The sequence below is a fragment of the Dendrobates tinctorius genome, unplaced genomic scaffold, assembly GCF_039654945.1.
Source record: "Dendrobates tinctorius isolate UK_male_01 unplaced genomic scaffold, ASM3965494v1 ptg000149l, whole genome shotgun sequence".
Taxonomy (NCBI): Eukaryota; Metazoa; Chordata; class Amphibia; order Anura; family Dendrobatidae; genus Dendrobates; species Dendrobates tinctorius.
Genome location: NW_027361816.1, coordinates 355,968 through 370,569, shown reverse-complemented (window position 1 = coordinate 370,569; position 14,602 = coordinate 355,968). Strand labels below are relative to the sequence as shown.

General features: G+C 45.6%; 1 protein-coding gene across 3 annotated transcripts in view; it reads left to right on the top strand.

The window, feature by feature from the left end:
* The window catches only part of PCGF6 (polycomb group ring finger 6), a 52,029-nt gene that overhangs the window by 22,634 nt on the left and 14,793 nt on the right, over positions 1–14,602 (top strand). For all 3 annotated transcript variants that reach the window (XM_073546563.1, XM_073546562.1, XM_073546561.1), the window contains exons 7-8: positions 5,623–5,650; positions 12,129–12,227. In XM_073546563.1, the coding sequence (XP_073402664.1) occupies positions 5,623–5,650; positions 12,129–12,227 (127 nt within the window). The remainder of the gene's footprint in view (positions 1–5,622; positions 5,651–12,128; positions 12,228–14,602) is intronic.

Below are 14,602 nucleotides of genomic sequence, written 5' to 3'. Positions count from 1 at the left end.
TGAGGGTAACATCAGGTGCAAAACGTGAAAACAGGAAAACACAGCAAGGTGCGTGCGTAGGCACGCCAAGGTCCATGGCATGGTATGTGCCTGGTGGCACGCCTTGGTACAGGCAAGGGCTCGATGGCATCGGACTCCGGACAGCTGGCAACAATCAACAGGATCAGGGCATCAGGCTGCGGACATCAGCTCCGGACGTCAGGCCACAGTCGTCAGGCTTACAATCTCTGGCAGCGATCGGCAGGTTCCGGGCATCCGGCAGGTAAACCAGGGTTCAGGTAAGGAGGCACGGCAGAGCACAAGACATGGTGCGTGTTAGGGAACACGCCAAGGTCCAAGGCAAAGTTCAAGGCAGGGTGCGTGCTAGGGGCACACCAGGGTCCAAGGCAAGGTGCAAGGCAGGGTGAGTGTTAGGGACACGCCAGGGTCCAAGGCTAGGTGCAAGGCAGGGTGCGTGCTAGGAACACGCCATGGTCCAAGGCAAGGTGCAAGGCAGGGTTCAACACACTAGCATGGTGCGTGTTTAGGGGACACGCCAGGGTTCAAGGTCCTGGGCGCGCTAAAGAAGCCTTCAAGATTCAAGGTCCTGAGTGTGCTAGAGGCACGCCAATAGCACGGTACAAAGAATGGTCCTGGCCGTGCAAGAAGGCACGCCAGGGTAAATGGTTAACAGCGGGTCCTACACATGCTAGGGAACACGTTGGGCTTTGAGGTTCAGGACATAGTCCTGCGCGTGCAGAGGGGAACGCCGAGGTTCAGGCTAAGGTCTTGTACGTGCAGAGGGCACGCCAGGGTTCAGGCTAGGGCTAGGACCTGCGCGTGCTAGGAGGCACGCCAGGGTTCAGGCTAGGGCGTGTGCGTGCAGGAGGGCACGACAGGGTACATGGCAGGGCCTGCGCGTGCTTTTAGAGAAGCACGGGGAGGTATGCCAAGGATCAGGCTAGGGCCTGCGCGTGCTATTAGAGAAGCACGCAATGCACAGTGCGGGGCAGCGTGGGTGCACGGAAGCACAGAGCACGGCTGGGGCACTGGCTAGCTGGTCGGGCTGAGGCTCAGACCGGCGGGCAAGACTGAGGCGAGCACGGCTGAAGCACAACAGGTGGACACAGCTTAGTCATTGGCCGACGGGCACGGCTGAGGCCCAAGCAGGCGGGCACGGCTGAGGCACAGACAGGCGAGCGAGGGAAGGCCAGGTGCGTGCAAAGGGCACAAGAAGAAACAAGGCAAGGCAAGATACAGAACAATGAGCGTAACATAGGCAGAAGCACTGAGCCAGTTCAGAGAGAGTATAGGGCTTGCAGCGGAGCGAAGGCCGAAGCCCAGAGCCGGGTCAAGGGAGAACCTTGAGACTAGCCAGGAAATGTGCCAGAGAGCACCATAGGACAGAGTCTAGCAGCGGAGCGTAGGCCGAAGCCCAGAGCCGGGTTAAGGCAGAACCTTGAGACTAGACATGGAATGTGCAGGAGAGCATCATAGGGCAGAGTAAGGAAAACCAGGCAGAGACAGAGAACTTGGACGTACTACAAGGCTCAGAATAGCAAAGGCAGAGAACATAGGAAGTACTACAAGGCAAAGTATAGCAAGGACAAGACATGGCGAAAACAGGCAAAGGCAGAGAACATAGGAAGTACTACAAGTCAAAGAATACCAAGACAACACGTGGCACAAAAGACAACACAAGACATGGCACGGGTCAAGAGGCAGAATACAAGCACAGAGCGTGTGCAGAGACGCACAACAGGGCAGAGTGCAGGGGCACAGAATACAGGGAGCGACCGAGCAGACCAAGCAGCCATGCAGGGAAGCAACACGATACTCAGGCCCTGACCATAGGAAGGGGCGGTCTGATATATGGCATTAGCACCTGCACTTCCGGGTCAGGACCAGGAGAGGACTTCTGGTTCAGATCCTCCAGGATCATAGAGAGGCTAGCTAGATCAGATTCTGCTGGACCCTAGAGAGGGTCACATGATCAGGGCCTCCAGGACCATAGAGAGGATTGCTGGATCAGATACTGCATAGAGAGGGTCACATGATCAGGGCCTCCAGGATCATAGAGACGATCACAGCAGGCAGAGCAGAGACGGGCGTGCACACAGCCACGGCATGCAGCCATGAGGTGAGGTGCGCATGCACACTGCTCCAGGAGTGCCGAAGCACAACAGTCATGAGGTGCACGTGCATACTGCTCCAGGGATCATGCAGCATAATAGTCATGATGTGCATGTGCACACTGCTCCAGGGGTCATGCAGCATAACTGCATGACAGATATACCAGTGAGGTGCACGTGCACACTGCTCCAGGGTTCATGCAGCACACAAGACATGACGGGCAAGACAGGTAGATGCGCTTGCACACTGCTCCAGGGTCATGCGGCATATCAGACATGGCGGGCATGACACCTGTCATGTGCTCTTCTGCGTGGCTGGCGGGTGCCGGCGCTGCCCACTGCTATATCATTGCTCAGCGTGCTGTCCGCTGCACACAGATTAGGTTAATTGCAAGAATTAATGCCCCCTGCTGCACAATCGAGGCACCACCATTGACCATATATCGGTATTTGCATTCTTTATAGGTCGTACTGATGATCCGACATTTCTCTAATGGTCCGATTCATGTTTCAGTCTTTCAATCTCCTATAAAATGTAATTGGAAACATTGGTGGCATCTAAAGCTGTGTTCACACTGAGGTTTTTAAGGAGTTCAATGGCTGTGAGCTTTTCAACCAAAAACTTCTGGAAACTCTCCAGTCCTTTGGCTGTTTTGAATATTTTTTTTGTGCCCAGTATGGAGTGGTTTCCTTCAGGATCCTGCACTTTTTTTTGCAAAACTTGTTCAGGGAAGCCTAAAGAGGATCATTCAGTATTTAAAAGAACCTGCTTTTCTTTCCATAGACCTATTAATTAACCAATATACACGATCCCTATTCCACTATTAGGCCGGGGTCACACTACCGTAGAATACGGGCGAGTGCTATGCGATAAAACATCACATAGCACTCGCCCAGTGTTAATCTATGAGGCAGCTCCCATCACTGCACTTTTTGGTTCTCAGGAGTATTCGACGTGCATGTAATATCTCAGCACGCCACGATTGTACGAGTATATCGCCCAAGACTCGCCAATGCAAGCCTATGGGTGCGAGAAAAACTCGGACACCACACGGAGCATCCATGTAGCTTGCGACAAATACGCACACATTTTCCTCATTTCAGCCCCTTGAATAATTTTATTCAGTGGGGAAAATCAGTGAGAAATGTAAAGCCATACGGATACACAGGTGCGAGAAAATCGCATTGCAAACGCATTGCACACGGATGACCATATGGAGAACACTTTTGCAACTCTCAGCAGGAAGACTCTGACCGATTTTTCCATACGTTTAGTGTGACCCCGGCCTTAGGCTTCGTTCAGACATCAGTTTTTCACTTCCCAGTTCGATCACTGGTTGTCACCGATAGAACCCGCCCTGATCATTGTCTGCCGAGCTGTTAACATTTGTATTTTTGCAGACTGAGTGGTCCACTCAAAATCACGGAGACAAGACCAAATTTTTGATCCTTGTCATGGATCAGTCTCTTCAGTGCAAATCTCTGTCCATAAAAAAAAATCCCATAGCTTTCAGATGCTATCTGGTTTTTCATGGACTGATGGACACCTCCATCAATGTATTGTGTTTTTTTAACTGATGAAACTCTGATGATGAAAAATGACAGACTGCAGAAAATCTGTCCAAAGCCGCTGATGAACCTCGGATTTATTTTTTTTAATTCTGAGAAAAAGCTGTTATTCTATGTTCTAAATGTTAAATGATGACCACAAGGGGGCAGAAGACGCCAGCATTAGTGACTGGGTGGGTCATCTCTTAAGGGATCTCCTGTTTTCATGTACTCGGTGTTGCATCAGGTTCTAGAAAGCTTTCACCAGTACACAGTGATAAATGCAGGATTCTCACCCCTACACCCAAGCCTGTATCCAGTGCTCATGTTTCCTATTGTGTCCTGCTTGTAAAAACATATTTACCACCAATAATCAATACATCAATGAAGAAATTACAAATGGAAAAACAGATGGAAAAAATACTGTCATTACTTGGGTAAAAAAGAAAATACCAAGATATATTATAGACTTACAGTATATAGGGATAAAGCAGATCTTACAGGACTTGGTAATGGTGGATATCCAATAGATTTAGGAAAAGTGTAGATATCAAACTTCTAAAGGACATAACATTTTCCAATCCTGGGCAGCTATCAGTTTTTTGTTTTTTTTTTGTCAGGTGATAATTTGCGGATTACTACCCCGCAAACGAGAACCTGGAACTGTGATTTACTCTGAAGTGTGGCCTTTCAGACCGTCACGAGGAGAAGTGTCCACAAATAACTGATGACTATTCAGGGCTGTGGAGTCGGCAAGCCAAACCTCTGACTCCGACTCCTCAATTTCCATGACTCCGACTCCACCAAAGTGCGCTCCGACTCCACAGCCGTGATAGTGATGAAGATTTCTTAGCACATGTACGGACTAAAATGTTGTGTCGCCTCTGTATTACACCTACAGGAGCTTTTATCACCTCCCATGTATCCTTCAGCATTAATATGGAGTTGGTCCCCCCTTCTAATTCTGGGAAGACTTTCTACAAGATTTTTGAGGTCTGTGGGAGTCCATCCAGAAGAGGTCAGATACTGATGTTAGAGGAGAGTTTTGGGCTCGTAATCGCCATTCTTGTTCATCTCCATGATGTTGGATGGGGTTGAGGTCCAGGCTCTGTGCGATCGGTCAAGTTCTTCTACACCAAACTCTCCCAAAAATGTGTTTATGGACCTTGCTCTGTGCACTGGGCACAATAACTGAGAACTGAAAAGGTTCTTCCACCAAATGTCCCCTCAAAGCTGGAAGCTGCAATTGTCCAAAAATGTCTTCTATGTTGAGTCCCTTGACTGGACCTGAGGCCTAGGCCGACCCCTGAATAGCAACCCCATAGCGATAGCCCTTCCATTTTTCATTAATATTCTTCACAGGTGATGAAGGATTATATAAGGAACAAACTTCTCATGCTGGCTTGTTACATCGGTGGCTCCAATTCCAGGACCACAATTTTGTATACGAGTGCAATGGGACTGAATGATTGTGATTGACAAGTGACCTGATGCTTTATCCATGCAGTGTGAACATGTGCTTGTTTTGGTAACATGTTGTGTTCTGTATGTTGCAGATGCTGTATTATATTTTGCTTTATTAGTATTTTTGCGCTCTGGTTTGGCCTCGCAGCGACAGGATGGATTCAATTACCCTGATGTATTGAGGCTGACGTTAAGAACTCCCTGGGATATAATCGCGTTACCCTGACGCGGGCCTTGTGACACACTACCCTGTTTTTCCTTTCTGATGTGAATGCTCCATGCGAGGCGCTTGATGTGCTTATCGCCCACGTGACTCGCTGCATTATTTATGGCAATGAATTGGTTCTGGAAGTGCATTAGGACCTCAAATGAAAAGCCTTGTCATTATACGGAGAGACTTTCACATCTGCTTCCAACCTTTAAAAATAGTACAATGTCTGTCCTGGGAATTAGGTGAATGCCTTGTAGGTTTAATAAAGGTTTTTATGTTTTCTTTTAGGGCTGATGAAGGCACGGGAACCTTTAAGGTAAGGGTGTTACTATGGATTGTGGCTTTTTACATTTCATTCTGTTGCATTGACTGGACCCTTCTATACTGACCATAATGTTAAAGGGGTTGTTTCTTGTAAGGCATATGGGCATCCAAAGGCAGGTCTTGACCACACGTTAGATGGTTGGCCATTGTCAGTTGTGTTATTCAACACTTGTCTGGTCTCTATGCGAGCTATGATGGGAGCTTCATAGGTTTGCATACAGAGACTGACTTTCAGTCCGCAGAGCAGATGCTTAGGAGTTGGTTAATCTGCGTAAGGGGCGACGTAGAATAATGGCGGGACAGAATAACTGTAATAGCACTACTTTTTGGATGAGGCACTGTGAAAGAACCACTTTGAGAAAAATGTTTCCACTATTTTTGCAAATTATGGCCAAGAACTGTCTTCTGTCTCCCCAAATCATGCACATTTGGCCTAATGTTGTTTCAGTAACAGGGGAAAATACATGACTGCCTAACACGTTTCACCGATTGTCTCTTTTTTGGAAATAGAGGGTGTAGCAAAGTCAGGTTGGACAGGGTTAAATCTTAGCACCGTAGGTCTTGATGCACCTGACTAGCTTTGACTAAAAGTCATGGCCTGTGGTCACTTGTGTCAGTCTGCTGGATGGAGCAGAATCGAGTGTGCTGAAGCTGGTGAGTGACCAGCCAAAATGTGAGCTGTAGCTGGAAGAGAGACAAGCCCTAGTCTCTCTCTGAATGGAGATTGCATGGGTCAGCTAGGAGAGCTGAGTAGTCTGTGTGTTGGAGCTGCAGAGAAAGTGTGGAAGCTGCAACCTGTTCAGCGTGAATTGTGCTTGGAGATGAACACTTCTGTTTGGCGCTGGAACTCGGGCTGAAGGGGATACCGAGATTGGCAGGATCATACCTCTTCTTTGTGTAAATTTTGCTCCAAGAGAAAGAACCGTATTTGTTCAGGTGAGCCCATACTGACATATATCAACCTGCTGAAAGAGCTGTTTATTTGCCGTTATAACTTTATGCCCAGAAGAGGCTGCTTTATGTTTGAGTCCCTTGGAGTTTTATGAAAGCAGTAAAACTGCACCTATTTGGACCAAACCACATTGCCTGTGTGAACGCTTTCTATTGCCTACCTGAGAGCGTGAATCCCTGCAATGATTAGGTGGATTGTTAGTGTGTTCTGCTGACAAATACTCAAAGATGGCCAGCCGCAGACAGTCTGGATGTGCAAAAACACCTTCAGCTATATGCCAGCAGAACCTCCTGCCTCTTAGGATTGAAGTGATTGTCTGGCCACTAGCAACGCTTGTCTCGCTCAGCTATTACCAATCAACTTGGTTATGCCCAAAAAAATAGATTATACCTGAATGGTTTTGGTTACTGCAGGGGAAATGTTCTGCAAGAATCATGAATTATCACACATTAGTAGGGAGATGTCAACACATGAAACATTCCCTTTAAATTATATATTTGGCTCATTAGAGGGGTGTATGTTGAATACATTTTTGTCTTTGTTAGAAATCCGAACCCCTTATCTTAAGAATCCCAGTCTTAATCAACACAACCAATCACTGATCACCAGTGATGGCAGCTCTGGTCAATATTCTAGACTGTGTAGAAGACAATGTAAATTACTCTCCTGTTCATATAGACTGTGTATATAGACAGTATGATGAAAATAAGTTGCACATACTTATGGAGCACTAAAACTCATTTCCTTTGTGGTTAAAATGTGGATTTCTACCCATAATGTCAAATCAATCATATTTTGATCAATCGGAAGATATACCAATAACCGACTCTGGGAATCTGCAAGGGAGCCAAGAACCTTTAGTAATCTATTTATATAATTGCCTTGTAATGTTTTCATTTCCTGTTCTGTCCAGATTTCACTGTATCCCAGAATTCTTAGGGTATGTGCACACGCTGCGGATTCTGCTGCGTTTCCGCAGCGTTTTTGGCTCTGCAGAAACGCTGCAGATTTTGCTGCGTTGTACAGTACCTTTATTTCCTATGGAAATAAAAAAAAGCTGTGCACATGCTGCGTTTTTTTCCACGCGGTTTTGCTGCGGTTTACAATCCGCAGCATGTCAATTGTTTGGTGCAGAAACGCTGCGGTTTTACACCTCATCCATTATGAGGTGTAAAACCGCAGGGCAAAACCGCAGAAAAAACGCAGATAAACCGCAGAAAAACCGCAGCACTTTGTCCTGCGGATTTCCTGTGGTTTTCTCTACAAAATCCGCAGAGACTAAAAACTACGTGTGCACATAGCCTAAGAGGAGGAAGTTCACCAACCACCATATTGGGACACCCAAGTGATGGGTGTCTCAATATGGAAACTGCTGCTGGTACCAACCTATTGCTCGGTACCACCAGCGGAACACCGTCGCACCACACACACACACACACTCTATACACCGTACGCACCACACACACTCTCACACACACACTCACACTCTCTCTATACACCGTACACATTCTCACACACACACACTCGCACTCTATACACCGTATGCACCACACACACTCTCACACACACACTCACACTCTCTCTATACACCGTACACATTCTCACACACACACACTTGCACTCTATACACCGTATGCACCACACACACTCTCACTCACACACTCACTCTCACACACACACTCACACAGCCTCTTGCACAGTACCTCCAGCAGTACACCGTCGCAGTGCGCCTGCGCGAATTCCACGCAGGCGCAGTGAATAATTCGGATGATCCCGGCGGCAGATGCGTGACCTGTCTACAGGCAGAGGAAGCCAGTCACATTAAGGCTGTGTGCCCACGATGCAATTTTTAAGCGTTTTTTGCCGCGATTTTCGGTGCGAAAATGCTGCGAAAACGTTTAAAAATCTTGTACAGAACGCCCCCCATGCATTCCTATGGCATTCCGCACATGCTGTGCTAATGTTGCGCTTTTTTCCACGGCGGAAACGCATCGCGGAAAAAATCGCAGCATGCTCATTCTTTTGTGCGGAATCGCAAAGAATTGCCGCGATTCCGCACCCATAGGAATGCATGAGAATCGCTTACTTCCTGCATGTGGCTATGCCCACCATGCGGGAAGTTAAGCGTCTCTATGTGCGGTTGGTACCCACGGTGTGGAGGAGAGGAAAATATACCCCGATTTTTTATTTTATCATTTTTCACATTCTATCTTTTACTATTGATGCTGCATAGGCAGCCTCAATAGTAAAAAGCTGCTCACACTTGTCAAACACTATGTTTGACGAGTGTGACCAACCTGTCAATCACTTTCCAAGCAATGCTTCAAATCGCTTGGAAAGTGCTTGAGAAAATCGCGGCAAAATCGCGAACAGAATCGCGGTGAAATCGCGCAGAAAAAACGCGCAATTTCTGGGAAGGAGTCTGGTTTTCTGTGTGCGTTTTAACACTCAACGTGGGCACATAGCCTAAAGGGGTTTTCCCACGAATGAAAATTAATTTTAAAAATTGTCTGTGTCTGACCATGTATGGAGCATACTACATTTCCTGGGCAGGGGAGGAAGCAAAAGACAATACTGATATTACAGCAGGGGATCACAGAGGATTCATTTTGTGAGGTAAAATATTTCACTAACTCATTTTTAAACAATATTTTACTTCACAAAATGTATCCTCTGCGATCTCCTGCTATAATGTCAGTATTGTCTTTTGCTTCCTCCCCTGCCCAGCAGATGTGGTATGTTCTGTACACAGTCAGACACAGGGGTGAGAGAGACAGAGCACAGGGGGGAGACAGCTCTAACGGGACAGCACATGAGGGGAGAACACAGCACATGAAGGAGAGAGACAGCAGACAAGGGGGATAGCACATGGGGTAGACAGGTCAAAGAAGAGAACACAGACTGGAGAAGTCAGCACATGGGGAAAGAGAGAGTGGATAGGTGGGTGAGCACATGGGGGAGAGATTCTCAACAATGCAAAGCCTGCCCCCAGCGTGACATTACCACCCTCCCGATGTGATTGCATCGGGACTCCATCTAGTAGAAATATAATTGTCAAACTTGAAGTAGGCGTTATTTTTAATACCACCTTAAGGTCACCACAGTGACGGGACAGAAACTTCTATCACAGTTACTGTTGATGATTACACAGCTTCTGTCAAACAATTATTATTCAGTCTCCTGACTGTATACTTGTAATATATTAGACTATTTAGGACAATATGCAGAGAAGGTTAATCATACTGTGCCCACAGCAGGCAGAGACTGCACTGGCTCCTGATGCCCATGTTATGTTGTACTGGGGCATCATGGGACCATTTCTTTATTAGTATACAACATTAACATATTGTCAGTGGTCTTGTATAATGAATAGTGAAGAGGTGCCAGTGTATGAGATCAGATATCTCCCAACAATGTACCAGCTGAAATCTACTCTGAATGTTACTCCGCTGGGATACATAGATGTAAACTGCCAACTGGGCGTTACCGTTCCTTTTGCCAATAGGATATGTTCCTGTAGTGTAACAGTCATCTCTGATTGAGCAGTATGTAGGGACACAGCCCCCTTGAGAATAACCGAGGAATGATATAAAGCAGAGTTTAGTCTACAGATACCAGTTATTTTACGGGAAATTGTCGGGGATGCTGATGACTGTCTGTTACTGTTTGGTAAGCTTGCTGTTAGTTATGTATCTGATTATCGGGCTCCTGGTGAGGATGTTTTATTGCGGACTACCCTGCTCTGCTTTTGGGGAAAACCCATAAAGATCTGGTTTGTTCTTTGTTGTTTTTTCCCCGCTCACCATATGGTGAGTTTAGAAGCTGGAGCGAGTTCTGCAGCCTCTGCTGGAGTCCTGGCACCTACTAACCACTGCAGCCGCTGGACTGTGCTCATAAATGATTAACATCTATTTTCTTATTCACACCATCAAGCTCTGAAATTTCCCAAAACCTCTCTGGAGGAGCCGAGCTGTCATAGTCTGATAGTTAGTGACGACGGGGCATTAATGTGACAGGCTAAGTTGTATCATTGGATGGGATGTTGCACTGTCATTTCTTGTCCTCTGGCTAAGTGCACTTTTCATGAACCCGGCTTCAGCTGTACTCCCCTGCTGGCCTTACTTTAGATTGCTGAGCATTCGGTGGACTTCTATTCCTCCTAACACCCCCTCCCCAAACACAGGCGTGTGTGCTCAACTCAGTGAGGCATGCATGTGATTTCAATGGGAAGAGGGGGAAGCGCGCAGCTGTCGGATACCTCTGGTGGCAGCTTATCTCTAGTGAAAACAAAGGATCGGGCATGCTGAAATACAATATGCCAACCCATGTTTATCCCTGACATTTGCTGTCATCATAGTGTTGGTTTACCTCCATTTGATCCCACTGAAATGAGCAAATATGGCTGACATTCAGCAAGTGTTCAGCGACCTTTTATAGGGTTTGAACCATGTATGGAAGATATGTACCCTATCCTTGGGACAGGGGATCATTTTCTGATCGCTGGGGATCTGAGTAGTGGGACCCTCACCAATCCACAGAAAGAGGCTTTGCAGAAGCCCAATCTAAATAGAGTTGAGGCCGAGCATGCACCCGCCACTGCCCCATTAATACTCCATGAAAGGGCTGGAGGTAGACCCGCAACGATCAGGAACTTACCCCCTATCCTATCCATAGGAGATGACTTCTATACTTGGCCCAAAGGCTGTAAAGGATAAATTTACTGTTTAAAGGGAACCTGTCAGCAGGGTTGTGCACAGTAACCTACAGACAGTGTCAGGTCGGCATCGTTATACTGATCACAATGATACCTGGTGATGAAATCCGTCTTGCAGTTGTCATATAATACTTATTGCGCAGGCGTCACCGGCGCCATCTTGGAGGAGGATTTTTTTTTCTTCTTCAGCAAGATGGCTCCGCCTGCACAATAGAAGCTATCGGATCAACGCTATATACACTGATAGCTGCTACTGCGCATGCGCGGCAGGCGCCATTTCAAATGGATTTTTTTTTTCAGTATGTACAGATATTAATTATGTTAACTAGGGGGCAGGTGACTGAGGGATCAGTGACCTGTCAGAAGCCATACAGATGAATAACTAATCAGAGCACTACATGAAGACCCCCACAGGCCGTCTCGGAGCACGAGCAGATCATTAACTCAAAACTTAAAATAAAGACTAAACAACAACCACAAGACAGATTTCATCACCCAAGGTATCATGGTAATCAGTATAACGACGCTGACCTGACACTGTCTGTAGGTTACTGAGCATAATCCTGCTGACAGATTCCCTTTAATATGTGGGAGAAGCTTGGAAAATGTTATTTTCTTCCTTTTTTTTCCATCCGTGTGGCATCTACTTTTCTAGTATTAAAGAAAAATATTTTTTTTTTTATCCAGCGCACTGGTGATGAAGAAATGTCCTTATTTCTCATGTGTAAAACAAAGGATGTTTGTGACTAGAAAGCCATCTTCTTTCTCTAATATACTTGTCACTGTCTTTTATCGCTGAATTAGCCTTTGGAGAGGAAGTTTGTATGTGTCTCGGGAGACGCCACCATAGGACATGTTGAGAAATTCCTAAGACGGAAGATGGAATTGAACGCGGCCTGTCAGGTGAGTGAACCATGGCCGGACAGCTGCGGGAGCCTCAATGTGTGCAGTTACATTTTAGATATCGTGACACTTGGCTTTCAAGAATCTAGAAGCTGACAACTTTTGTGCAAAACTGTGATTTCAACCATAGTGGTTGTCACTCAGCTTTTTTTTCAGGAATACTATTAGTCATTTCTAATTAAAAAGAGTAGCTTAGCTTTATTTATTGTTTTTAAAATATTTTTCAGACCCTTTAATTGTCTGCAGGTGAGTGGAGGTCCAGGTCCTGAGACCCCCTCCACGAATTGCCGAGTAAACCACTGAGAGGTGATCAGTTTGGGAGGCCGTGTTGTGCTTCGTGCCTGCCAAGCTGCACACTTCTCACCAAACTGTAGGCAATTAAAGGACTTAACTTTCAACCCATTTTTTATATTTTAGTTACTCGGAAAATTACCCATTGTTTAAAGCACCACTCCAGCGTTTTTTTAATTTCAGCACTGGAGTGGTGCCACTAATGTAGGTTCCATGACACTAGTATTCTACTTACCAGCTGCAGTCTGCAGTGCCGCCCCGATCCGCCATCTTGTGACCGCATCTTCCGGCTGACCGTCAGTCAGAGGTGTAACGGTCACAAGCTCTCAGGGTAAGTTTATGAGACCGTCATTCTGGCTGTCATACACTTACATTGAGTTGTGACTTCTGGATCACGCTACAAACACTGGAGCGATCCGGCAGGTCACAACCTGCAGAAAACAACTGGAGCAGCACGGAGAACTTGTATTAGAGACAGCACTCCAGTCGGGGGAAAAAAAAAAAAAAGAAAATGTTGAAGTGGCGCTTTACCTTATTTTTTAGGCTATGTGCCCACGTTGCTTTTTTGAAGCAGAATATTCCTGAGCGGAAACGCACACCCTCTTCCCGGGAAAACACATGCATTTTATGACGCTCTTTTGTAAGCGTTTTTGACGCTTTTGTTAAGCGTTTTAGCATGCATTTTCCTATGCGTTTTTGCAATACAACTGTATGTATACAGAAACATGTGCGTTTCCGCAAAATTAATAAACATGCTGCGTTTTTTTCCGCTAAGCGTTTCGGCAGCGGAAAAAAACGCACCATTAGTACAACATGTGCGGATTCAATGATAACATGGGATGCTTTTCGTAAGCGTTTCCGCAGCGGAAAAAAATGCACCATTAGTACAACATGTGCAGATTCAATTATGATAACATGGGATGCTTTTCGTAAGCGTTTCCGCGGCAGAAACGCGCATCTAAAAGAGCCACGGAAACGCTTAAAAAAAACTCAACGAGGGCACACAGCCTTAATGTTGCATATTGTTTTAAAATAAGTGATAATGTTTTTTTGAGGTTCTTTTACATGGCGTAATCTGTGATAAAAATATACATTTTGCAATTCTCACACTGGCCACTGGGGCTTTTTTAAACTCTAAATTATTGTTTTGGGAAACACGTACATTAGCAGAAATGAACAGACTCTTCTTACCCCATTTTTCACTTGAAGCATCTAATGAGCAGGTGCAATGGTCACTATGACGGGAGAAGAGCAGGGTCCGCTGTGATTGGTGGATCTTTTATTAGCTTTGTATAGACGTGTAAATCCTGTATCTAATAATAAGGAAACTTTTTGTGAAAGAACAGGAAGTAGGACTCTTTAAAAAAAAAAAAAAAAAAAAGCCCTAGTGGCCAAAAACATTCCCAACATTTTTTTTCTTTAAAATACATGTAACACAAAAGCCTGATTTAAACCATAATTAATTTTCTGATGACACATTCCCTTTAAAGTGAACCCATCATCTATTTATTAGAAACTGATTCAGAAGCACGTCTATTTGCCGAAATGAGGCACTTGACGGCAACCATGTGATGCTGTATACTAATTGAGCCGTGCCTCTTGGTCTAACAGATGCTCCATATTCGGGGTTGGGGGTCTGTCTGGTGACAGGTTTTCTTTAATTGTGTCCCCTTTAATTGTGAGTGTTGGGTCGGCTGGAAGGATCAGCCAATTTCTGTCCTGCAGTAATGAATGTGAGCCATAAATCCTCTTATCTGGTTTCCTCTGGGCCTGCGCTTATAAGTTATGACTGTGACATACAATCATCTCCAGATGATTACTAGCTGGAATTATGCTCAGAAGAAAACCCTCTGCATCGTCTCTAGAAGGAGATTTCAATCACCGTTTCCACATGTGAAAACCAGCATCAGTTCTTTCATTGCAGGATTTCTCTGTGGACGACTTTAGTGCCTTTCTTCCTGTTATTATTGTTTATTAGGGTAAAAACTCATCCAGTGCACACAGGCAAATAAATCAACCCATACATGTCTATACATTATTTGTAATAATGAGAAATGACACAGGGAAAAAATATTGAACACGCT